Consider the following 27,917-nt stretch of genomic DNA (forward strand, 5'->3'; position numbering starts at 1 on the left):
CTCTCCTTTTAGGTAATTCCTAATCATTGCCCAAGTCTTAAAATACATATTACTTCCATAGAGTGTCTTGCAAATATTTCTTCAGCATTTATTTTAATCTAAAATTTGAGGGTTTCTTTTTTTGTTTGTTTTCTTTTCTCTGCCTTGGTCTTTTCCTCTATTGTATAATACAGTTCCTAGTTGTGACTTGTCTTTCCGTTGGAATAATACTCCTTAAGTATAAAGGTTATGGTTTCTAAAATAGATTTTATTGGGTAAATTTAGAGAAAAATGGATTGTCATGTAACCACTATGCGCTTGTTGAGTTCAACAGTTTTACTGCTGTACATTAAAGGTGAATGGACAGTAGGCTCCATATTTCTTTCTGGAGTAAGAATTTACAAATAAGCGAAGGGAGAAGGTCCAGATGGTCATAGAAATGAAATGATTCATGTAGTCATGGATTGTAGGTTTGTAAATTGTGTCTTTTTACCGTTCTATGTCTAGTGTCCAGGAATAGATTCTATTATAAATACTTAGTCAATATTTGTATGTATTTTTATAAAAGTATGACATATGTATCTTATTTTGGGGAAGGATTGTATAGTTTATGTTCTTATAAAGATGGTGTGTGGGAAGATGTTAAAACTAAAATTGCATTGCTTGTCATTTTTCTATTATGGTATTATTATCATTCCCTTTCCTTAAAGTGGAGATGCTTCCATTTCACAAAGAGTAATTAGATGTAATTAAAGATGCTACTTTGGGCCTGGATTAAGCATAGCTTCACTGTCACAGGTCTTCTGCATACAGACACCCTGTGATTGTGGAAGAACTTTAGGTGTTTCTTGTGCTAGTCTGAGCTGGGTTCACTGATGCAGCTGCAAGTCAGCTGGCGGCAAGCTGAATGTCCACTATGGGTTCAGTGTCTGCCATCTCACTTGTAATAGCAGGAGCAACTGTTGTACTTTGTTCTTTTCTAAACACACTCTGTGTGGCTCCTCCCTTTTTCCAGGGCTCCCTGCTCTTGCTAGTTGAAGAGTCTTGGTTTCAGATAGCATTTGAAATTGCAAGACTATAAGCAGAAGCTTTGAGTCTTCATAAAGCCAACCTCGAAAATTTCCTTAACATCACATGCTGTCACTTCTGCCACATGCTGTTAATAAGAGTAAGTCAAAAGGCTACCCAGAGACAGAATGAAAGGAGAGAGGAGTAGTTCATGGTCTTTTGTATTAGTACACTATTGCCTTCATAATGGGATTTTACATCTTTCTTAACACAAGTCAGACTGTCATTTTGTTGCCAAATTCTGCCCTGAATTTCCATGTACTCATATTAAAAATGAAAGACTTAAATTGGTAGATGAGCCCTGTGTATTTTATTATATCTAAGTCAGTATTTATGATGCTGAAGTAAAGGAACTGTCATAAACTATTTGTGTGAAGGGATTTAAATTAATATAGTTGCTATGCTAGTCAATATGAATATTGAAAACAGAATAACCAAACTGGGTGGTGTTGGCTCATGCCTGTAATTCCAGCACTTAAGAGGCAGTGGCAGGCAAATCTCTAATCCAGGCCAGCCTGGTTTATAAAGTGAGTTCCAGGACAGCCAGGTCTACACAGAAACCCTGTCTTGAAAAAAGAAATGAAAGAAGGGAGGGAGGGAGGGAAAGGAGGAGAGGGAGGATAAAAAGAAAGAAAGAAAAAAGAAAGAAAGCAGAGTAACCATATGATCCAGGTGTGCCCCTTAATACACATAATTGAAGGACTCCAGATTGACAACAGCAGAAAACTGGACATTATATTTATTGGCACTCTTCACAATTTATAGAATCAACCTAGATGCTTGTCAGTAGATAAATGAATAAAGAAAATGTATAATATGTACACTGTGGAGTTTTACTCAAGGTGAAAAGAATGAAATTATGTCATTTGCAAGAAAATGGATAGAAAAGTAGATAACCATGGTAAATGAAATAAGGAACATCCAGAAAGACGAATACTGTGTTTTCTCATATACAGAATCCATATGAAGGAAGCACATAATATATTAAATACCTAAGGGACTGTTTGGAAGAGGAAGGGAACCTGCAAGAAAGTAGGGAAAGGGTGTCAGAATTTATAGGGGGTAAATATGAGAAGAGTATATGATAAATGCATGAAAATGTCAAAACAAAGCTCATTGTGTACAGTGAGTATATGCTGATAATTGTTTTGGAGGCCAAGGGTAGGCTGTGTAGGAGTTGTGTACCCGATAAAAAAGGATACCTAGGACGCAGACCTTTTCTGCTATGTCGTTCATGATGAATTATCTTTTGTCCTGCTTGGACTTCATTGTCACAGATGGTTGCTACATTTTCAGACCTTGGGTTTATATTCCAGGCGAAAGAAAAGAAGCTATGAACACTACCCCCAAGAAGGGGTTAGTTCTCTTTAACAAGAATTGTCCATATGGCTATTTGTAGGCACAAGAAAGGCTAATGAAGTGAGAATTTTATACAGAATTCTGTACACTTGAATGCATCTATCCAAAAATATTGTCTTAGTAAGGATAATGTTAGGGTGGGTTTTCGTTGGAACCCAGCAGTCTGCTTCAGGGCTGCATGCCAGTAATGGCACTGTTGCAGTGAAAGCAAATTTCTTGTATTTTGGTTGTGAGCTTAGCCTTTAACAGCTGAGCCATCTCTAACCCAGAACAATTTTTAGTTCTGGGCATAAGTTAGACTTGAGGCATAGTATATTAAGGTAGTGATGATAATAATAATGAGGAAATTGAGGCTTTAGCCTGATAGGAATATTAGAATTTATAAATGACCATTCTGATCTTGAGTACATTGCTCTTCATTCTACATTCTAACTTGGCCTTCCATTAAGTAACCATGTAGCCTGTGTTTGTGTGGAAGTTTTGAAGCTGGCTTTCATGTGTTCCTTCTTAAATAACTGGAACACTTAAAAATGTCACTTTTATCTTTATATTTTCACTACTTTGAATTGTTTCTAATAAGTTAAAAACTAAAAAATAGGAGAACCAAGACCTTATTTTGTATGTGAGCAAACTGGGAAGAGGTGGTCATATGCCATTCTTGTGTTAGATAGCTCCTAGTAGGGCTATGTTTGAACTGATGTTGGATTCCTAGTTGAGATCAGGCCTCTGAAGTATGAAGGCATGGGTTAGAATGAATAAGAGGTGAAGACCTGTGTTTGCCAGTGTCCCCGACTTAAAAAAGTTGGAATGCAAGTCATTTAGATGAAGGCTTAGCTCAAATGTAGTGAGGGAGTATTCCAAAGGACTCCTTAAAGAAAGAACAGTAGGAGTCAGAAGGCCACTGTGCTGAACCAGCCAGGTTACTGACTCTGTGATTTTAGATTATTTGCTTGGCTGCCGTGAACCTGATCACCTCAAACTACAGTGAAGGGGTTAGACCAAACAATTTTTTAAATCCCTGTAGTCAAGATAGTACACGAATCATGACACCTAGTGTTTTCATGTATGTTCTAACATTTCTTGGCATCTCTCAAGTCAGACTGTTTCATGTTTCTGAAATACAGAAGTAACAGCCTTTTCACGTCTCTGGGACTTAGCCAGTGAGGCATAAACATCTTTTCCTGTGTCCTCTTAAATGAAGTACTTGGTCAGGAGCAGCAGTCGTCTTCATCTTGTTTTTCAAAACTGGTCCCCTTCTCATATATATTTTCTTAGCTTTATTGTGAATTTACTGAAATATAGTAGATTGAAAATGACAATCTATGTTTTAGGCTAAAATCAGAATTTCATTGTTTCATAAAGTATGTATTTGTAAATATAGCTTTAAAAACAACACATTTCTTCATTTGAAATACCTGGCTGGGGTCTGGCAGTGGTGGTGCATACCTTTAATCCTAGCAGTTCGAGGCAAGCCTGGTCTACAGAGGAGTGCCAGGACAGACTCAAGCTATACAGAGAAATCCTGTTTTGAAAACACACACACACACACACACACACACACACACACACACACACACACACACACACACACACACAAAAGAAATACCTAACTGGCAATAATATGGTCTACTTAGAGAAGAATATGTATTTCCACCTCTTACAGTAGAAATGCCTTGAATCAAAAGCCTAAATAGCAAATACATGGTATAAAATACCATTATACATTTTTAAATTTGACAGAATTGAAATAAAGTGAATGCTGCCTTTGGTTCTTCTAAAAATGTCCTTATTAGGCAGAGTGAAAGAATAGAGAATATTTGTCTCCAAAGGCTAGAGAGAATATGTAAAAGTTTTGAAGACCAGAATAAAAAAAAATCCGTTAATATTTTGACTCAGAGGTAATCATGACTATTTTGATATCTTTTTCTAGTCTTACATTAAACTTAGTTACTGGAAAACAACATTAGAAATAAAAAATACTATATATGCTTAGAGTTGTGAGTTGGTTAATGGAAGTCATCAATAAGAGAAATTTGTTTTTATTCTGTAAATTTTTTTGTTATGACACTTGAGTAGCATCCTGATTATTTTTGGTTTTTGCTGATGAAGATAAAATCTTTTATAGCTGTGGTGTTTTAAGTTAGCAGTCATTACTATTTATTTTCTTATATTTTATTGATACAATTAGAATTAAGAAATCATTGTAAGTTTTCATTTATATTAATAACTTTCCATTCTTAGAGCTGTGTATAGTCAGTGGTATGAGTTTTTAAAATCTGTCAAGTGGACAAAAATGGTATATTGTCAAAGCAGCAATTTTCTATAATGAAAAATGATTCAGATGAATTTTTTTACTTCTGTATTGGAAATTTATTTTTCTCAGTTATCTGTCTGATGTTCTACTAATTATCTCTAGTTTCTTACTTAACCTATTCACTTAAACTTTTAAATTTATTTTGTTTCCTTTGAAACTCCTTGTAATTTTTTTTGTCTATTCATTCAGTTTTTATCATTCTGCCAATTGAAACCTCTTTTTTTTTTTAACCATTTCAGTTGTAAAGATGATTCTTAGGGTATTAATTTCACAAATGAGTTCATGTTTAAAATTTTAATGTTGCTTTACAGATAAAAGATGACAGAAAATTTAATATATATTAAATATTAATAGGTGGGATTGATAATGAAAACCTTCTTTAAACAGTTTTGGTCAATCATTTGGTAATGCTGTACTTAGTTTTAAAGAAAACATTTGAGCCTTTGAAAGATAATAAAACTAGAATGTTGTAAACAGCAGATTTTAGATTGATTAGAATGGAATGGCTAAGCATGCAGTTTCAGTGATAAAAGTAGGGAGGATATGGGTCTTCGTGTTTACTCCACGATGGTAGATAGTCTGCAGAGTTGATAGTTTAGCTTTATGCCTAGAATTAGCTCATGGACTTGGTTTCCTCTCATTCTCATACTTTCGAAGCATATTAGGGAATTTAAAAGGGGCTATGTAATTAGAAGTTGGATTCAACCTTGTTTTTGTTGTTGTTTTACATTATGGTGATGGGGATCAAATTGAGGACCTGGGACATGTTAGACAACTCCTTGCCAGTTTGTTTTTTCAGATAAGGACTCACCATGTAGCTTAAGCAGGCATTGAACTGCTTGCTAGTAGGCCAGTTAGTCTCAGCTTTCCTATGTTTGCCTGACAAGTGGTGGGATAATAGGCATATGCCAGTACACTGTACTTTTTATAGAAAGATGTTCTGAATTAGCACATAAAAGCATGAAGCTAGTAATTAAGGTAGTAGTCAGTTCCCTCTCAGCAGAAAATACTAAGGCAGAAGTTGCCATTAAGGATTTCCCACTTGTTATGAACTATTTTCCTATAGTTAATCTAGTTTATTCAGGCTAAGAGTATTATTTCATTGATTGGTAATAGTTCTGGCATTTAATTGATTTTGGATTTTGGGACAGCATCACAATTTAGGGAAGTAAATACCTTATTTTGCTTATTATAAATGTAAGGAGCCGGGCGGTGGTGGCACACGCCTTTAATCCCAGCACTAGGGAGGCAGAGGCAGGCGGATCTCTGTGAGTTCGAGGCTGGGCTGGACCGATAGCCTCCAAAACAATACAGAGAAACCCTGTCTCGAAAAACCAAAAAAAAAAAAAAAAGTAAGGAAATTATGGTTGTTTTAAAATAAGCTTTCAGTTTATTCTAACTAAAATTTAGCAATTTTATTTCTAACTAAAATGTTTTAAAAGGGAAGTGGTTGTGCATGCTGGAGGCAGAAATAGGAGGCTCTCTCTGAGGCTAGGATGGCCTACAAAAGAGTTACAGGCCAACCAGGGCTGTCTAGTGAGACTGCATAAAAAAGACTGGAGTGGGGCTGGAGGGTAGTCTAACCTTTCTGGGGTCTGGAGTCTGGTATCTGTAATATTTGTTTATCCTAAATTATTGGCTATGTTGTGTACATCTCTTGTTCCTGTCCTAAAGATAGTTGATTCATGTCACAGAAAAAGACGAGAGAAAAATATGACTACTAAAATGTCAGATTTGTGGAAAAGGAGCCAACCTGTTATCAAAGTTCTTACCTGACCTTTTTTTCGCTCAATATATGTTTTTATTTAAATTAGAAACATGCATGCTTCACATGTCAATCCCAGATTCCTCTCCCAACCCTCCTCTCTTGTCCCTCCACCAGCCCTTCCAGCCCCCCACCCAATCCCCACATCATTCCCCAGGGAGGGTGAGGCCCTCCTTTGGGGGAATCTCCAAAGTCTGTCATTTCATCCAGGGTTTACCTGACTTTTCACGATGGTGGAATCCTAGTTCACTTTTGCACTCCCAGGAGTATTCTTTTTGTCAGAAAAGAGGGAAACATGAGTTCAATTCGTGTGTGTGTGTGTGTGTGTGTGTGTGTGTGTGTGTGTGTGTGTGTTTAAAACTAGTTATTTTAAATGGTAAATCTTTTTTCTATCTTTTTAAAAAAATGTTTATCTGCCAATTTTAACCCTGCCCTCAAACTGCTCTTAGTCTTTGGAGCGATCAAATAACAAAAGGGATAATTATTTAAACAAGATCCATGGTACCAGCACACAGGAGAGTCATTTAACTCCCAAAGGAGAACATTGGCAGGAAATTCTTTCCCAGGAAGGTTACCATGAACTTTGAAACAAAAAGTTACCCAAGCCAAGAAGGAACTTGGAAGAAATAGTCGGAGATAGAGAGGTAATATATATCCCAAAGGTATAACATGCATGTTGATAGAGCCAAGAAAAATGGTCTCTTAAAGTAATTTTCCACAACTTGATATTGTTGGAGTCGGAAAGAAAAAAGTTGAAGTAAGGGCCATCAACGAATTCACCTCAAATATGTTTGTATCTGTTTATTATAACCGCCTTTGGAGCTGTTTATAAATGTTATATTTTTGGTTCAACTTGTATTGTCACTGTATAGCATGACTAAGTTGTTAAAACACAAATACTAAGGTAGTTGGACCTCACTATTTACTGAACAGAACTATTGGGTGTTTTTTTTGGCCTGCAGAGAAAAAGGAGAAAAGTACTGAAGGATATCATTAACCACAACATGTTAAGGACTTGTGGTTTATTGCATAATGTTAAGTCAAGAACTTGGTAAAGTGATTTCTGTGACATTTTCTGGTTAACTTACAATAATTGAATATAAATATAAACATAAATACCTAGTTGGATTAATTTAAAGTCTTTTTCATCTTAAGTATTTTTGCTTCAGTCTGCTTTACATGAAGTCTGTAGGGTAGGCATATCTTATTCTTTGGTAGTCATGGCTGGTGTTTCCAGTACCTAAGCTGAGCTGAACTGGGAACTAAAGTGATGAAGCGTAAGTGTTGAAGGGACTGGAGATGCAGTGCAGTGCAAGGGTGCTTGACTGGCATGCGGAGCTTGAGTTTATCCAGTACCCTGTGACGGATTCTGAAAAATCTCAACAGCATTTTAGCCCAGGAAGAAAATCATCCTAGGTACACTTAGATAAAATTAGATTTAAAGCCAATCGGCACATTTCAGGAGTTAGCCTAGGTGAGATGTATAGAGTACAGTATATAGAAATTATATAGACATGCATGTGAGATTTTTTTTTAGTAGTGTTTTTTGTTTTGTCAGACTGTCCAGGAGATCTTAGCCTTAGGAATGTCAGAAACCAATGAATAGAAGTCAGCTCTTTCCCCCTACTTTGCATGACACATATTTTTATTAGAGATTAAGAATTAGATATAAAAGGTAATATACCAAAAATTTAAAAATTTAAATAGTACTTGCTCTCGTGTGTGTGTGTGTGTGTGTGTGTGATGAGTTAGCAGGAATAATAAAGTCATTCTTTTATTTCATTAGTTCTGTATTTCTAGAGGTAGGTAAACATGCAGCCCAGTGAACTTTCTTCCTCTTTTCCATCTCAGAATTTAAGTGTTCAAAACAATGCTATTAGACTCATTACTATTAGTCTTACTAGTAAAAGTAGTTAAAATATAACTTTGGCTGTTTTAAATGTAGATTGGATTTACTTAACTGATATTCCATTTTAAGAAAAATAGTTATACAGGCACCATCTTAGTTTTTTGAGACATAATTTAGAAATATTTTCTACTAATACTTTTCTGTTTTTGTATTGCCAACTAAATTTAGCAAATGAGATAGTCATGAAAAATATATATGGAATTCTGAAAACTATTCACAAACTTAATATGTATTGTGGTATGATAAATGTGGCCAGGAAGGTGTTCGTTTGTTTTACTTAGAATGTCTTGAATTACCAAATAGCTCTGAAAGATCACTAATACTATTTTTCAGATTTCATAGATAATTAAATTGAGTTCTTAAAGATTAAATAACCTGTCCAGAGTTTATAATGTAGGAGTGACAATTTAACCATCTTTACACAACCCTGTGATACCTTTGTATTATACATGAGTGTGATTTATGTACTTAACTAGATTATTTGAGCTATAAAATTGCTGTATATCCCAGACTGGCCCTTAACCTTGCAATCCTTCTGCCTCAGCTTCCCTTTGGGATTAAAAGTATGAACCATTGTGCCTAGCCCATTTTAATCTAAGTGTATTTGTCAAATAATACTACTTAGTAAGTAGATAGAGTATTTGAATTTTTATTCCATATGGTATTCATCCATCTATCCATCATCTATCTATCTATTTATTTATTTATGGTTTTTCAAGATGGTTTATCTGTGTAGCTTTGGAGCCTGTCCTGGAACTAGCTCTTGTAGACCAGGCTGTTCTTGAACTCACAGAGATCCGCCTGCTTCTGCTTCCCAGGTGCTGGGATTAAAGGTGTGCGCCACCACCAGCTGACCCATGTGGTTTTAATACAGGGAAATAAGTACACTGTTACCTATTAAGGAGAAACTTAAATGTAATTCAGTCACTAATCTCTTCATGATGCAAATACTTATCCTTAATGCTGTACATGTGCTTTTCTAGATTCCAATGTTGTATGTATATTTATTTGTTTGCTTGTTTGTTTGTTTGTTATAGGGAGATTCCCGGAGTATTCTATTTTCTGAGAACGTGAGTGCTGTTCAAAAATTAGACTTTTCAGATACAATGGTGCAACAGAAATTGGATGACATCAAGGATCGAATAAAGAGAGAAATAAGGAAAGAACTGAAAATCAAAGAAGGAGCTGAAAATCTGAGAAAAGTCACAACAGATAAAAAAAATTTGGCTTATGTAGACAACATTTTGAAAAAGTCAAATAAAAAATTAGAAGAATTACATCACAAGCTACAAGAATTAAATGCGCACATCGTTGTATCGGATCCAGAGGATGCTGCAGGTACTGTACTTCCTTTGATGCTTATGTGATATATTAGCAGAATATATGTCCTTCCAGAGAATTGTAAGCTTTATGACAGTAGTTTTTAGCTGTTATAAAAGTATGAAGACTGTTTTCTCTATGCAGTGAGTTGATGGCTGTGAACACTGTATTTGCTTATCCCCAGTTAGGAGGACAGGCTGAGCAGCTGTTTTCTAGTATTGTTTTGTACTGAATTAACCACATGTATTTAACCTTATGATCAATAACAGAAGTGTGTCAGGTGACTTAAAAGTGAAAAAGGTATTCCGTAGGGCTGACAAGACAGTTTCCCACCAAGGGCAATTGCTCTTGAGCCTGAGTCCTGGAGCTTGAAGACTTGAGAACTTTCAATACCCAGTACCCACAGGGTGGAAAGACACATTTTCTCATGACTTCCATTTGCCCCCTCCCGAATAAATAAATGAGAAAGAAATATGCATTCTGTGGAAATAGATACTTCAGCGTTTATAGCCATTAATCAAATTTATCACTTTGGTGCCTCTGTAAGGAAAACCTGAATTAAACACCCGCATTATCAGGCTCATTGTTTAGTAAGAAAATAAAAGTAAAAACAAAACCCAAACCCAAACTTACCTTTCACTTCTCTGTAAGTGTAGAAAATAGGCAATTGTAATGCATGGTCTCAACCTAAAACCATTATTTTTAAGGAATCAGCAGAATTGTTTTAGTAGTACAAAAAGTGAAGATAGGAAAATTGCCTCTCTCCTTCAGATCACTTCGCTAAGGCAGCATTGCCTTTTTATTGCATAGCTTTTCAAGAAAAATGTCTATGTTATATCATTACCCACTTACCAATATGTATATTCTTTGTATAACTTATACAGAGCATTTGTGGTGTAATAGTTTTGTTATTGCAAAGCTGATATTTTGAGTGAAGTGAAGGAAGCGGTATAACCTTTTCTTTGCGGTCAGTAGACAAAGGAAAAGTCACTTATAAAGAGTAAACCCTAGGATATGAGATTTTAGATGAGCATGTGATTAGCTAATAAGAGTTAATTTAATTGGTATAAAATTAACAATCTAAAAAAATTCAGAAAATGCAGTATTTAGTATTGATTTAACCTTTATTACCTTCTACATCTGGGACTTAGACTTTTATTTGGAGGAGGTTCTGTATATAGACTTCAACCATGTACAAGAACTTAATTTTTAAAATGACCTAAATAATAGGAAACCAGTCTTTCTGTTTTAAAATTGAAAAAATTCCAAAGATATGAATTAATTTCCTCAGAATGGTCAAACTAGTTACACATTTTTTACTCGTCAGCTAGTAGTCTCTTACCCATAAATTCTGTAATTCTATTATAAATGGAAACATGTATTGTGAAAATTCCGTTTTTAGTAGTAGTATTTTATAAACTAAGATAGTCTGTTGTGTTTGGATTGCTGCCAAGTTACATGTCTTTCCTATTGCGTCTTTAGAAGTCTAAAATAAGAAACTGCTAGAGCTTTAAACTATTTAGAGAAAGCATTTTTTCTTCATAGAATACTGTGAGCTGCCTTGTGATTTATTAAAATACAAACATTTTAATTACACAAAATGTAGCCCATTTGATTTCTCTAGTCCCCTTTTAAAAATTAATTTTAATGGAATAAAAATTGTATATGACAAACATGTGAGTTATTTACATGTATGTTTCAGTGTACAATTTGGTGGTTTTAACTTAATGTGTCTAGGGACATGTCGTTAGATCTACTTAAGTGATCCCCTTCTTTACCTTCCTAGACAGTTTCCACTTCCAGTCCTCATTCCTTGAAGCCATTAATATGTTGTCCATCACTTAGTATTAAATATTTTAGATTATTGACCATCTCTGTAAAGATTTATTTATTTAATATTTATTTAGATGACCTCCTTTAAGCCCTACTGTAAAACTCCTTGGTTCCCTGAAAAGCCAAGCTGGATAGCATTGCAACACCTGGATGATTCACCTTACCCTCTCAGCGCTGCTTTGCTCACTTTTTATTATATTGCAGTGCATTTCCATTCACACTTACCCCTTAACTAAGCTGTGTGCCCCTTGGTGTTCTCTAGGCTTCCTGTAGACTCTACTGGTGTCTTAAACTCAGCAAATCAAAATTGTACATTCACTTTTGTAATTATTATCAAAACATATTTTGTCGTTTCACTTCAAACATTAAATATGGTAGGGAACAAATATAAAACCAAAGGTATTTTCTAGTGATCATAATGAATATTTACTTTGTAGATAACTGGAAGCCAAATGTATACAATGTCACTTTGTGCTTTAATTCCTTAACACATGTATGTTAGAATAAAGCTTAGTAATTTTGTTTAGTTCTGCATTTATTGTGTGTGTGTGTGTTGAGTACATGCATATATACACATGAGATGCCACATATGTGGAGACAAGAGGAGACAGCTTTGTGTTCCAGTCTTTGCCTTTTACCTTGCTGGGTACAGAATCCTATATAGTATACTGCTGTGTGCACCAGGCTAACTGGCCAGCGACCTTTGAAGTTTCCCTTGTCTGTGCCTCCTGTCGCCCTTTGGGAGCCCTGGAATTACAGATGTGTGCATTGCCATGTCTGACTTTTCTGGGCTCCTGGGGATCTGAACTCTAGTTCAGACTTGCATACTGGACCATCTCCTCAGCCTGGAGGCTTGTCCATAATTCACTTCTGTAATAACTTTTAGTCGTTGGTTACACATATGGAGGCAAGAGAAGACAGCTTTCTTTATGTGCCAGTCCTTGCTTTTCCTTGCTTTGCGTAAGATCTCATATTGTTTACTGCTGTGTACAGTAAATGATCTTACCTATTTGTTACATAAGCGTTTTTATCAAGTAGACTTCTTAACTACAAACTCTGAAATCATGTATGTGTAAAGGCCTGATCAACTTCTTTTGGGATTAAAAACTCAACAAATTAGATGTATTTAAAATGTTCCTCAGCACACAGACATACCCATATACCTATGCATGAGAGATAGTCTCACAGTTCACATCATACATATTAATGGTAAGTAGTTGAAAGCTTTATCTTCAAGGTCAGAAGCAAGATGGAATAGCCATTCTTACCAGTTCTATTCAGTACAGTACTAGAAATCCTAACTAAAGCAATTAAGGAAGAAAAGAAATAAAATGCATTTAGACAATAACAAAGAAAGGAATTACATGTTTGCTCACAGGATTATTTCATATATAAAGACTTCTATAAAATTCCCCTCAAAAAGTTTTAGAACTGAAAATAAAATTTAGTAAAGTTGTATAATACAAAATCAACATACAAAAGACAGTATTTCTGTATATCAATAGTAAAATATATAAAATAGTTCTACTTAGAATAAAATTTCACATTTAGGACTTAATTTAATCAAAGAAATGAACAAGCCATTCAATACAAATTGTAAAACATTGCCTATAAGAAATTTAAATGTCATAAATCGGTGGGAAAATGTCTTATGTTCATGAGTAGAATAATTAGTATTATAGCCAAATCTGATAGTGAAGGCCTGTAAACCCTTCTAACTCAGAAGGCTGAGGCAGGAAGATTGCAAGTTCTTTTTTTTTTTTTTTTTTTTTTTTTTTGAGAGAGGGTTTCTCTGTATTGTTTTGGAGCCTGACCTGAAGCTGGCTCTGTAGACCATGCTGGCCTCGAACTCACAGAGATCTGCATGCCTCTGCCTCCCAAGTGCTGGGATTAAAGGCATGCACCACACCCGGCAGACCAAGTCTTAAAATACAAACTAAATACAAATAAACACAGTGTCTTAAAATACAAACTAAACAGAAAGAATTGAGGATATAGCACAGTGGTAAAGCCTTTGTCTAAACTGTGTGAGTCTTTAGGAGGTGTAAAATAATAGTAATATTAAAGAATCCATATGACTGAAAGTCATCTATAGTTTTAATGCAGTCTCGACAAAAATCTCAGTATTCTTTTATAAGCATTGTGTTGGGTGTGCACGATCATGTTCATGTGTGTGTTTATGAGCCACATGTATGGGGTTCAGAAGAGAGCTTTCAGGAATTTGTTCGTTCCATTCATCACAGGCTGTGGCACTGAGTCAGCACTGTCACCTTTTGTGTCATTTTGCCAGCCTCCAATGTCATTCTTCAGAGATGTTAATAGGAGAAGATACCCATAAAACTTAAGGAATTTTACAGGACTGAATGACCAGAGACATTTAGGGAAAAAAAGCACACTATCAAATGACTGGTTTTCAGAGTATATTTTAAAGCTATAGTAATTAAAACAGCGTGATATTGGCATTAAAAAAGACACATCAACTAATGAAATAAGCCTACACATTTATGGTCAATTTTGGCAAAGTGCTAGGAATGCACAATAGAGAAGGCCTCTTTAATGAATAATGTTTAGGACGCTGAGTATCTACATGTAGAAAAATAAGACTGACCCTTAACTAACCCTTCTGCCAGAATAAATTAGAGATAGATTAAGTGCTTATATGTAAGTTTTGAAATTATAAGCTCCTAGAGGCAAACTAGGAGAGAATATTCATGTAATTGGCCTGAGTAAGGCTCTCTTGAAAAATAGATAAATGGGATTACAGTGAATTTAAAAGACGTTTGCATGACAAAGGAAATAATGGATTGGAGAAACAAAATACAGGTTGCAGAAAATATATGCAAATCATATATTAAGGGAATTTACAAGGAACTCAGACTACCAATAAGAAAACATTATCTTAGTTTTTTTGTTTTTTTTTTTAAAGACCAAAAACTTGAATAGAGTTGTAGGTATGGTTTATGGTATTGTGAGATTCCACCCAGCACCACAAATACAAATGTAGGAGGGTGTGGTTTTTTTAAAACAATAGAACAGAAATCCTAAAGATAGGCACTTCTTAGAAGACATGCAAATGGAAGTGTTCAATACCTAATCATTGCAGAAATGTAATTGAAATCCACAGAGAGACATTTCTTCCCTCCTCTTAGGTGGGTTATCCATGCTGGCAAGGCTGGAGAAAAGGGAATCCTGGTGCATTCTTGGTGCTATTACAAGTTAGTAGAACCAGTCTGGGAAACAGTATGGAGATTTCTTATAAACAAAAGATGGAAAAAGTAGGTTAGTGGTAAGAGTGTGTGCATGGCCACCATTCAGTCGCTAGCAATACAAGCACAAAAAAGATTCAGTAGTCTGTCTCACTTCCGGTTATTTGATCAAAAGAGTTAAATTCATCACACCAAATAGATGCTGGCTGTGCTCCCCCATGTTCCTTGCAGTATTTTCCACCATAGCTAGGCTGTGGGAACAATTAACATGTTCATCGATAAACACATGAAGTAAAGTAGACCTAAGTCTTTGGCAGAACTCGCAACAAGCACCAGGCTCTATGTTCAATCCTCAGTACCACTGCACCCTTGTGTGTTTTTACATACATGGGTAATACCATTATGTCCTTAAATAGCTGGAAACTGTCCTTTGCAGCATGAGTGAACCCAGTGGGAATTATCATAAGGACAATAAACTGTAGAAAGTGACAAGTACTGTATATCAGATCATTTGCATACGTAACCTAAAAAACATTCAACTCAGAAATAGAGCACAAGGAGCTGGTTAATTAGCTTAATTTGGACATCTCTGGTGTGGAAATGAGACATCACATTGTACACAATGCTTATTCACCAAATAAAAGTAAAATACTTTAAAACGAATAATCTCGTGGAATGTTATTTTTAGCACACATAGAAATTATGAATGTACGGTTAGTTGAGACTGAATGTGCCATACAAGAACGATAACGGATCTCTGTAAGATGAAGATGCTGTCTGAGAATGAATTAGCACCTGATACTCCAAAAGGGACCATTTGGGAAAGAAGTGTTTCTGAATCTTGGTTTCTTAAATGAATCATTCTTAAAGAAGAGGCTAAGAAAATTATGCTGAGCTCTGTGGTGCCCATTACATTGCTGAGGCATCGGGGTCAGAAGTTGAGGCCAGCCTGGTTTAGGCTAAATAGTGGATTCCATACAGCTAGTGCTACACAGTGAAGCTCTGTCTCAAACAATAAAAAAACACATGTGCCAGACATGGTGGTACAAGCTCTCATTTCTGCACCGGGGAGGCCAAGCTACATCGTGAAACCCCATCTCAAGAAACAAAACCAACACACACAGCGTGTTTAAATTTCCTGTTTTCACCTTTTAAAAAATACTTGTTTCTGTGTTGTGTGTGTAGGGAGGGTGGGGAGGCGTACATATGCCGCATGTCCCAGGGTTTGATCTCTGATTGATCTTAACACCAAGATAAACTATCTCCCTGACCTACTGTTTCATCTTAGTTTATTTTTCTATCTTCTCATACCCTCAAAATATAATGAAAAATTATAATTATTAATCTAGTGATTATTTTCCTTAGTATCTAGTACACACACATATGCAGTTGTCTTAGTATGTAAGTAGCAAAATTGAGGTTTGTGTTTGTTTTTTCTGAGAGTTAATCTTAGCTTTTTTTTAATCACTAAAATGTAATTTATTAAACCGTTCTTAGACAGTAGAAATAGAAATTTAATTTTCCTGCTGTCATCCAAATGTGATGTGAAAATGAAACTGAATTTTGTGTGTAGTATAATAAAACAATAGGTCCGACAGAGGTGGCACATGTCTTTAATTCTAGCATTCAAGAAGCAGAGGCAGGAAAATCTAGGACAGTCAGGAGTATAGAGAGAAACCCTGACTTGAAAACCAAGGCAAGAAAAAAAGGATGTAATCTGAATCTGTGGAACGGTTTCTTACATAATTCCTCAGTAGTCATATTAAATGAGAGCTTGAATTTCTCACTCTTCAACAGACATTTTGAATTGTAAGAGTCACTTTTCCATCCTTGGATTTGTTTCCTAATCACTATCATCATATGTGATTAAATGGTGTATGGGTCCTTAATATTTCTATTATTCTTATTTTTATCTTTTGATTTAATGTGTCTGCGTGTTTTTCCCACATGCATATGTGTACCACATGCATGTCTGGTGCCAAGGGAGGACAGAAAAGATTAGTCTGTGAGCTTCCTTTTGGGTCCAGGGAGCTGAACCTGGGACTTCTGCAAGAGCAGCAAATGCTCTAGACTGCTGAGCCGTTTCTTCAGCTCCACTACTTGAATTCTTTGATGTACTTTTTAAAAATATGCTATATGGCAAACTTGCTGTTGATTTTTGCTTTTTAAAAATTTTTCTGTACCATCCTGATAGTTTTAACTTATTGTCAACTTACCAACTTACCATAGCCTAGAGGAAGTCTCAAAGAAGGGTCACTCAGGTCAGTTAGCCTGTGGGCATGCCTGTGAGTGACTGTTTTTAGTGCCTTACTGGATGTGGGGAGAAAAATGAAAAGGTGAATACTGTGTGGCACCATTCTTTGCCCCAAATTTCACTATTGGTAAGCCTTGTACTTACTCTTCTCCCCAAGCCCATAATCATTGGCAGCCGTTTATGATTAGTTTACTTTTAAGAATGTCAAAAATACTCCAGGTGGGTGTTGGTGGCGCACGCCTTTATTCCTAGCACTCTGCTGAGACAGGAGGAGCTCTGTGTGTTCCAGACCAGCCTGATCTACAGAGCGAGTTCCACGACAGACTCCAAAGCAATACAGAGAAACCCTGTCTTGGAAAACCAAAAGATAATCACTAACCCCACATCTGGCAGAGGGCTGATTTCCAAAATATACAAAGAACTCAAGATGCTAGTCACCAAAACACCAAATAATTCAATTAAAAAGCGGGGTATAGAACTAAATAGAGAATTCTCAATTTAGGAGTGTAAAATGGCTGAGAGACACTTAGAACGTGCTCAACATCCTTAGTCATCAGGGAAATGCAAATCAAAACAAGTCTGAGATACCATCTTGCTCCTATCAAAATGGCTAAAATCAAAAACACCAATTACAGTTTATGCTGGAGAGGATGTGGTGAAAGGGGGACACTCCTCCACTGCTGGTGGAGTACAAACTCCTACAACCACTTTGGAAATCAGTATGGAGATTCCTCAGGAAAATGGAAATCAGTCTACCATAAGATCCAGCCATTCCACTCTTAGGCATATACCCAAAAGATGCATATTCATACAACAAGGACATCTGTTCAGCTATGTTCATAGCAGCATTATTTGTAATAGCCAGGACCTGGAAGCAACCTAGGTGCCCCTCACCTAGTGGATAGAGAAAATGTACATTTACACCGTGGAGTACTACTCAGTGGAAAAAAACAATGGCATCTTGAAATTCGTAGGCAAATGGATGGAACTAATAGAACCCATCCTGAGTAAGGTAACCCAGTCACAAAAAGATAAACATGAGCCTTCATCCAGTAGCTGATGGAAGCAGAAGCGTACATCTACCATTAAACACTGAGCTGAACTGGAATCCAGTTGCAGAGAGGGAGGAGAAATGAGCAAAGGGGTCAAGACCAGATTGGAGAAACCCATAGAAACAACTGACCTGAACAAGGGGGAGCTCATGGACCTTAGAATGATAACTGGGAAACCAGCATAGGACCAACCCAGAGCCCCTCAACGTAGGTGTCAGTTAGGAGGCCTGGGTAATCTATGGGGCTTCTGGCAGTGGATTAGTATTTATCCCTAGTATATGAATGGAGTTTGGGAACCCATTCCACATAGAGGGATGCCCTCTCACTGTAGACACAAATGGGAGGACCTAGGCCCTGCTTCAAACAATGTGACAGACTTTGAAGATTCTCCCATAGAAGGCCTCACCTTCCCTAGGGAGCAGAAAGGGGATAGGATAGGTTGAGGACAGGGGAGGGGGAGGGAACTGGTATTGACATGTAAAACAAGCTTGTTCCTAATTTAAATAAGAAATTTTAAAAAGGTCAAAAATAAAATCATAATATAGCCTTTAGTCTTCAAGATCAATCTTAAGAGCTATGTGTCAGTAATTGTACAGTTTTTCTGAGTAGTCAGCTATTTATATGTGTATCACAGGTTATCTGTGGGGACACCAGACCTTGAGCAGAGACCAGACGTGACAGTTATCCATTCACCAAGGACTATTTTAGGCAATCGTCAGCCAAGCTGCTGTACTCATGAATGAAATTTTGTATGAGCAAGATCACTTTATTTTGATAAACACCTAGGACCGAGATTGCAAAGATATGTGTGTCTTAGGGTTTCTATTGCTGTGAAGAAGCAGAATAACCATGGCAACTCTTATAAAGGAAAGCATTTAATGGGGTGACTCACTTACAGTTTTTCAGTCTATTATTGTCATGACAGGAAGCAAGGCAGCATGCAGGTAGACATGGTGCTGGAGAAGAAGCTGTGAGTTCTTACATCTTGACTCAGGCAGCAGGAAGTGGTCTGAGATACTGGGCATGGCTTGAGCATATGTGATACCTCAAAGCCCGAGTCCACAGTGACACTTCTTCCAACTAGACCTTACTCACTCCAAGAATAGTGTCGCTTCCTTTGGGAGCCATTTTCTTTCAAACCTCCACAATGTGCTATAGTGTCTTTAAACTTAAACGAAACTGCCAAAATATTTTTCAGAGACACTATTAATGTTTCCTTCTCACCAGCAATGCATGGGGATTCTGTAATACCACATGCTCCCCAGCCCTTAGCATTTCACGTCTGTTTTGTAACCAGACAAAGAAACCTATCCAGAGTTGGTATGAACTTATTAAATAACAAAATTGCTTTAGTTTATAGTTTCTGACAACGTTCAGCATGAATACACAAAATATGAAGGTTCCATTATATTTTGAATAGTTACAGGTGATTATAAGAGGTAAGTCTGTTTCTGTAAAAAATTTGGACTTTGGAGAAAGTATAAGCAGGTAGCTGACATATGACAAGATTCTGAAGCACTTTGTTTTTAAATCAATTTATGAGTACCAAGTGAAAACCAAATGGTTGGTTAGTAAGCAGTATAGCATCTTGTAGACCTATAGACACATAGAAGCTTAAGGAAATGGTTAAATGGATGAGTAGTGCTTCCACATGATGTTACTTTTACTAATTTCTATTTGGCTCAGTCTGCTTCAAACTGTCTTTCTTCCTGTTTTAAATGAAATAAATAGCTTTGTCCCATAAGCAGGCACTCTTGCTGTACAAGTATTTTGAGTGTAGAGTCAGCTATAAATAAAGACCAAAGGTTACATATGATTGAGTTGACATCCAGCTATATCATTACATAGCTTTACGGTTACTCACCACTTGAATGACCTTCAGGCCTTGTTTTTATTAGTTATTAAAAAGAAAAAGAAGCTAGGCAGTGTGTTCCTCCCTGGGGTGTTTTGTGAACAAGATATTTTAATAGAGTATGTGTCAAGCATATGGCACCTAAGTTCACCTGATCAGAATGTGAAACCTTGCTGGATATACTAAGTAAAATCTTAAAAAAAGTTTTCTAGCACATACATGAAAGAAAAGACCCAGTGTCAACTATATTCCTAAACTCAAAGAGGATCAATGTGAGCTAGAGAGATGCCTAAGAGCACTTGATGCTCTTGTGGAGGGCCTGAGTTCAGTTCTTCACACCCACATAGCAGTTCACAGCCACTGTAACTCCAGTACTATGGAAACCAGTGTCCACTTCTGACTTACACAGGGTCTGCATACTTGTGATGGACTTACATACATGCAGGCAACACACACACACACACACACACACACACACACACACACACACGAAATACAAATAAATATTCTTAAAAGAACAGTTAGGAAAATGATTGATCTAAAGATATTATTTCCATGTTCTAAACCTCTGTTATATCTTTGAAGCACTTAGTTGTGGTTCTATCAAAAACATTAAAATGCCAGAATCCAGTCTGCAAGATGGCTTAGAGGAGGAAAGGCTCCCCGCCTCACCTGGTGACCTGAATCCTGTGCCCGGGACCCCATGGTGGAAGCAGAGAACGGCTCCTACAAGTGATCCTCTGACATCTACATCACCTTGTGATACATTTGCATGTGTGCACCCACGTGTGCATTACAAGTGTTCCCTAAAAAGAAAATGCACCCAAAGCAGCGTCAGCCAGTGCACTGTACATTTGTGGTGAGGATGGTTGATAACAAATCAGTGTGTATTCTGTCTTGTGTTGTGAGCTCACAAGTGCAGTAGCCAAGTCATACCCTGGCAATAGCATTTTTCACAGTGCTGCCTTCTCTAATGTTCTTCTCCCTCTTTTCTGTGACGTTAGTAGTGTACTGCTTTCCCAAAGGACCTGAGTTTGGTTCCCAGCACCCATGTCAGGTGGTTCACAGCTGCCTGTAACTCTAGTTCCAGGGCATCTGCATCCTCTTCTGAATTCTGCGCTCCAGTCACATACTCATACACAGACAAAGATACGTAATTCCAAATAAGCTCTTCAAAGACATCCCATTTACAGTACACAGCGCATATTTCAGTAAGGGAATTTTTTTTACCGTCTAATTGTGCAGACTTTTTTCTCTTGTGTCCTTTTTTCCACTTGAGCTTTGTGAGTTTTTAACTGTGTACTAGAACTTTGTGTTAATACTGTTCAATTACAGATTTAATGTCTATTTTGTTTTTGCTTTATTTTTATGGCCATATTGAGTATATACATATTTAAAATTGATGCATATTGAATTGAAATAAAATACCTGTATTCTGTTGGTTAGTTTAGAGGGGAGAGTTTTATGATTGTAGAATATCTTATTTCCATTCCTTTAACTGATTTTTTTTTAACATTATGCTTTAGATAAATTATGCTTTAGGTCTCTTTTTTGTTTGTTTTGAGACAGGGTTTCTTTGTGTGGCCCTGGCTGTTCAGGAACTCACTGTGTAGACCAGGCTGACCTTAAACACAAAGATCTATCTGTCTCTGCCTCATGAACACTGGGATTAAAGGCTTGCGCCACCACCGCCTGGCTGCTTTAGGTCTCTTGTAAGCAGCATATAGTAAGATTTGAGTGTGTGTGTATGTATGTATCTGTATGTATGTATTTATGTATGTGTATCAGTCCAGATTTGATTTTACTTCTTCTGTCTAATCTTTGCTGCTTGCCTGCGTCATTCATATTTAAGTAATTACTGTTGTACTTGTGTTTGTAATAGAATGCCTTCATATTTTCAACATTTGCTTTTCTCACCATTTGTGCCAATTTAGAAAATAGCTGATATAACATCTATACTTAACAAAATCTATATTGATAGTTACTATTACCTGTCCTCGCCCACCATCCGTCCCCATGTATATCTACTTAGAGTTGGTTGACTATCTTGAATCTATGTATTGTTATGTCTCACTAGTCCTAAAAACTCATATTTTCAATGTTAGGCTTTTTTTTTTTTCTGAGTCTGATATGCTGTTAATCTCATCTGTCTTAGTAGGTAAGACCAAGTAGTAGTATCCAAGATGCCTGGAGTCTCTAAGGGAAAACTGAACTGAAAACAGATCACTGTTAGTATGTAAAATTTCAGTCAAGGGAAGAATGTATATGTCCAGTTAGACTGAAGAATGTTGGGGAATGTTTCCTAGAGAAAGTTATGGAGGAAAATATTAACATCAAATTTGTCAGGAAAGGGTAGTGATAGCTTTGCTGAGCAGCATAGGTCTTTAGAGCCCAGTTGCTGATTTGAGTGTTTCTTTGGTAGGCAATCATTTAAAAATAGTTCCATCTTAGTGCATTGCACTTTATATTGGTTAGAGTTCATAAAGACATGGTTTTATTGACCTATCCCTGTTGCTGTTGACTTACTTAAATAAGTAAAACATATTGATGTACAATCTTTCAACCACATTTATTGAGTTTGTGTATCATTTAAAAATAGTATAACAATGTTTATAAGATTAGAAGTGTGCATAATTTCTTGTTATGTTTACAATAGATGCATCAATCGGAGACTTGTCCTTGGTAATAAGAATGGGGTAACTTGGGGGGGGACACACGCCTTTAATCCCAGCACTCGGGAGGCAGAGGCAGGCGGATCTCTGTGAGTTCGAGGCTAGGCTGGAACAACAACCTCCAAAATAATACAAAGAAACCATGTCTGGTAAAAACAAAAAAGAATGGGACTAACTTTAAGTAGCAAAGTATATGTTAAGATCAGGCATGGTATTGCACACCTGTAAACTAGCATTTAGGAGGTTGAGGGTAGCCTGGCAATGTAGTGAGTTCCAGGGCATAATGAGACTGTCTCAATAAGCAGACAAACTACTGTATCACCATGCTTTTCTTATAACTTAAAAGACAGCCTTAAGATAAAAAAAAAGCACAATTTTTACGCTATAATCTTTTGCTTTTGTTTTGTTTTGTTTCCTTTAACTCGCTCTGTGAACCAGGCTGTCCTCAGACTACTGAGATCCGCCTGCCTCTGCCTCCCAAGGGCTGGGATTAAAAGTATGTGCCCCATCACTGCCCAGCAAGCATTATTTCTTCTATGTTTTATTTATTTATTTTCTTGTTGCGTCTCTTTATGTCATGTGTACCTGTAGGAGGGTGCATGTGTGGAGGTCAGAGGACAGCTTTGGGGAGTCGGGCTCTCTTGCTTCATGAGGGCCCTGGGCCTTGGAAACACACGTCGTCAGGCTTGTTGCGAGCTCCCTACCCATTGAACCGTCTCACCAACCCAAATTTCATTTATTACATGAAGTGAACATTAGTAAAGACTTTGGTACCACAGTGTTGAAATACTAAAAAGAATGGTTTTTCTAAAGCATAAGTTACCAATAATCTACAAGGACAAAATGAGAAAGTAGCAAGTAGGAAAGCATGCAGAGTCTGCTTCCCCTCACTCCCCTTTTCAGTAGGGTTTTACTCGAGCCCACACTGACTTGAGTATCATTGTGATCCCCTGGCCTTAGCCTCCTGAGCGTGGGATGTCAGTCATGAGAGACCATACGTAGCTGTTTCTCTAATTTCCAAATGAAAAGAGAAAAGAGGAGAGTAACATTTTATTAAAACAAAGCACACCAAAAGTCGGCTTGCATTTGTGACCTTTGAAAATTCCTTTTCTGTAAAGATTAAATGAAGAGGACTGCCTAGCTGAACCTTGATTTAATCTATTATACCTTTGGTGTGCTTTAAGTATTGATCCTCCTAATAGCTGCAATACAGACATGTTAAGTATGCAGTCATAACCACACTGATAATTAAATCTGCAGTATGGACTCTAGAACCTGGCTCACATGTTCTTTTCCTGTGCTCCTGTGTCCTTTAGACTGAAATCAATTTACACTGCTTCTGTAACTTTACATACAGTGATAGTTCCATGTCAGAGCCAACCTGTAGTAATATACAAGAATTTAATATACGCGATCTCCATCAAAACATAATGAAGTTCTGTTGGTATGTTTCTAGAGACAAGGAAATTTGTTACATCTTCAGGCAAACCATATTGTTGTTAGATAGCCCTAACTTCAAGGAATTCACCTCATGATAGGCCTCGTTGTCCCCACCTCCTTTAACCCATTGATTCTCTGACCCATGTGGAAACAGGAGGACAGCTTCATGTCATTAAAGGAAATGTTTAGACAGGGATCAACTCTCTCCTCATCCCAGGCTAACCACCATCTGCAGCTTTACAAACAACACATTCCTGTTGTTGCCTCAGCAGAGGGCTTTGTAGTCTCCATACACTTTAGGACTTTTTTTATTGTTGTTTTGTTTTTACAAATGTGCTTTCATGGTAATTATGCCCCAGAGCCTGTGTGAGTTGGGTTTTTATACAACCTTTATATCTTTTATATAAAACGGGAAAAGGAAAAATGTTTTCAGAAGTATATTGTGGATTATATTATACCCTAAGCTGAGATTTTTTTCTACAGTAAATGTGGCCGGTTGATAGTTATTAAATATTTACTATGCACCACACCCTTTTCTGAAGTCTTTATACATAACTCATTTAATCTTCACCGTATCTCGTGAGGCACATGGTGTTTTCATTCCAGAAGAAGAACATATGACACAGCCATTCAGTAATTTTCCTGTGTTACAAGGTTTGAGCTGGAGCTCAGTGTCCCTATATAATTTAGATGTAAGCACTGTTGTTTCTTTCTTTTGTCCCCCACTTGAGGCAAGATTTCTCTGTGTAACCCTGGCTGTCCTGGAACTGACTGAGAGTAGACTAGGCTGTCCTCGAATTTAGAGGTCCACCTGCCTCTACCTCTGGAGTGCTGGGATTAAAGGCGTGCTCCCCCAAACTCAGCTGGATTAAACACTTTTATCCCCTGTACTACATATGGTCAGTTGTTCCTGCGTGCTAATTTGAAAGCATAGGTACATGTTATATCAACTTTCTATTAGAATGTACAGTGGCATCTTGAATTGGGGTAATTCAGTTAAAATAGAATTCTTGAAGTGGATTCTAGCTGATAACTTGAAGGCTTTGCATTTTAAAGTATATCTGTCTCAATGGGTTAGTTAAGGATTAATAGCACACATACTCCTGGGATATATGATTATATTGTTGTTTTCATAAATAGTCATGCAAAAATACAGTTTGGTATAGTTGCTTACAGGCTTTTAAATACATAACAGAATAAATGCTAAACACATAATATAGTACAGCAATCAGTAGGGTAGTGGTCAAAACAATTGATTAGATTCAAACTGGGTTTGCCATTTTTAATAGCTTATGACATGGGGCACGTTTCTTAATCTCTTATGTACTGGTTTTCTTATTTGTAATATGAATATAATAGTTATGGACTACTCATGAAAACTGATGCTTGCTTATTTATATTTACTACACTTATTATTTGGGTGTGTGTGTAGATGTTGGCAAGCATATCACAGCATGTATGTCTATCATGTAGCTCTTAGGGATCAAACTCAGGTCATGTCATCAGCCATGACAGTAAGTGCTCTTACCTGCTGAAAAATCTTGTTTCCATATATGCTCATATTTTAAGAACATTTTGATTAGTACTTGTTATCTTGTATATAAATGTTTTGGTTTTTGTATTTTCTGAGGTAGAGTCTTGCTCTGTAGCCCAAGCAGGCCATGAACTCACGATACTCCTGTTTCTCCTGGTGAGATTACAGGTGTGACAGACATACCATGTCTGGCCTCCTGGTTTGTCCTAACTATTGTTTTTCAATTAGGGGAACTAGTGTGAATATGGAAGAAACCAATGACCTTCAAGATGAACATTTAGAGACATAGTCAAAATATAGGAAGTCAGTTACCAAACATGTTCACTTCTGAAGTCATTTCTAGTTTTTCAGTGTAAATATAAACGCAGTATTTTGTACAATATATAGACATAATAAATATTTTATCTCTTTATCCCTATCACAATATGATGTCAGTCATTAGTCTTGAACAGTTTCCATTGTGTTGAACATTCTCACAGTATAAAACGTGAACTATTTTATACTTAATACATTAGCACTTAATGTCAGCACCACCTTTTAAATTACCAGGGTAAAATTTGTGTAATGTTTGGATATTTTATTCTGTTATCAATAATGTGACAAATGGGGAATATTATTATTGAATAGAGTAGTTCAGTTGCTATGATTTAATTTAAAATAGTAATTATTGAAAAAGCCTTGGCATAATTCAGCTTAAGATACACTGCTTTTGTGACCCACACTGGCCTCAACCTCCTATGTATAGTGATTGTACTGTGTCAGGCCCAAAACTGTCATGTCTTTAAGGCATAAAGCTAAATTAGCAAGTATTTATGCAAGTTGGGTAGTTCCTTTGCTTGAATTACTTATTTCTTTGTTATCTATGAATATAACGAAATTTTACTTAAATGACTTGAAACTCATTTCAATTTCTGTTATTCTTTGAATATATTAGCCTACAGATTATATTTTCAATGATTTTTATTAATGTGTATCAGTTGTGTAATATAATGGGTTTTATTGTGCTATTTTCACACATGCAGATAATGTTCTTTGGTCAGATTTACCCTGGCATCCAATTTTAAGCAGCAGTTGATCCTAGTAACATTAACATAATATCTTATACGCAGATTGCCCAAGGACTCCAGATACCCCAAATAGTGACTCTCGTAATTCTACTAGCAACAATAGATTGATGGCCTTACAGAAACAGTTGGATATAGAACTCAAAGTAAAGCAAGGTGCAGAGAACATGATACAGATGTACTCAAATGGCTCTTCAAAGGTAAGCAAATCCCTAGTATTTGTAGATTACATATTTATGAGTTTGCCTACTCCCTAAAATTCATTTGTTTACTGTCACTGGCAGACCTCCACAGAGTAGGGGCTTGGCTTCTTCATCAGTGTGAGCTTCCTCTGAGGTCAGCAGATGACTCTCACCTTCTAACGCTCCCCCATTCCATTTAGTGCCACGGTGTTCATATATTTTTGGTTGGGGTTGGTAATTTCAGAGTTTAAGCAGTATACAGTGATTCTGAGACAATTTTAGCATCAAAGTTGGAATATGCAAACAAAAATAGATATGTTTTCTAAAAGTAACAGTATAAAATTGTGTATTCTCTCAAAACCTAATGAGTAATGAACGTGAAGGAGTTCTCTGTATTTGTGACGTTTCTATAAACCTAAAGTTATATCAGAACAAAAAAGTCTATTTCCCCAACAGATGAATTTTCTGGCCACCAGCAGGCTTAGAGAAAGGGCAACTGAAAAGCCAGCATCCTAGAATCACTGATTACATGATTTACCGCTGTGCATTTTTGAGATTCTAATGTTGTAACTACCATTTGAAAGTCAGTGTTGAGGGAGCAGTTAGTAATAAGAGCATATGCTTGTAGAATACTGTGGCAGGAACTAAAATTGGGAGCCTCTTGAGCCATGTTATACCAATGGCTCTTCCCAATATAACGTTTCATAGGTTTTATGATTCTGAAACCTGGAATGCATTCATTATAAATTCTACCTGTCTAATCTCAGTTATTTTTTAAAGATTCTTATCTCTGAATATCAGTGTTTCTTCATATTCTAAAATGTACAGTGGTTTGTTGTTCTTCTGTGTGTGTTGTGAGTTTAAACCTAAAGCTTATTCTGGCTTGGAAAGAATGTGAAACGAGAGGGGAGAGGATAATTTCTTTTTTTGTTTTTGTCTTATGAGACAGGGTTTCTTTCTCTGTATTGTTTTGGAGGCTGTCAGTCCAGCCTGACCTCAAACTCACAGAGATCTGCCTGCTTCTGCCTCCTGAGTGCTGGGATTAAAGGCGTGTGCCACCACCACCCAGCGAGGATCATTTCTTAATGTCTTGAATCCCACTCTTCCACTGAAC

At 36.7% G+C, this 27,917-nt stretch overlaps 1 protein-coding gene across 2 annotated transcripts in view; it reads left to right on the forward strand.

The window, feature by feature from the left end:
- Positions 1-27,917, forward strand: part of Pkn2 (protein kinase N2) — a 98,071-nt gene that overhangs the window by 25,584 nt on the left and 44,570 nt on the right. For both annotated transcript variants that reach the window (XM_040751672.1, XM_040751673.1), the window contains exons 2-3: positions 9,432-9,732; positions 26,667-26,821. In XM_040751672.1, the coding sequence (XP_040607606.1) occupies positions 9,432-9,732; positions 26,667-26,821 (456 nt within the window). The remainder of the gene's footprint in view (positions 1-9,431; positions 9,733-26,666; positions 26,822-27,917) is intronic.

This window comes from Mesocricetus auratus, unplaced genomic scaffold (genome assembly GCF_017639785.1).
Source record: "Mesocricetus auratus isolate SY011 unplaced genomic scaffold, BCM_Maur_2.0 Super-Scaffold_100009, whole genome shotgun sequence".
Lineage (NCBI taxonomy): Eukaryota > Metazoa > Chordata > Mammalia > Rodentia > Cricetidae > Mesocricetus > Mesocricetus auratus.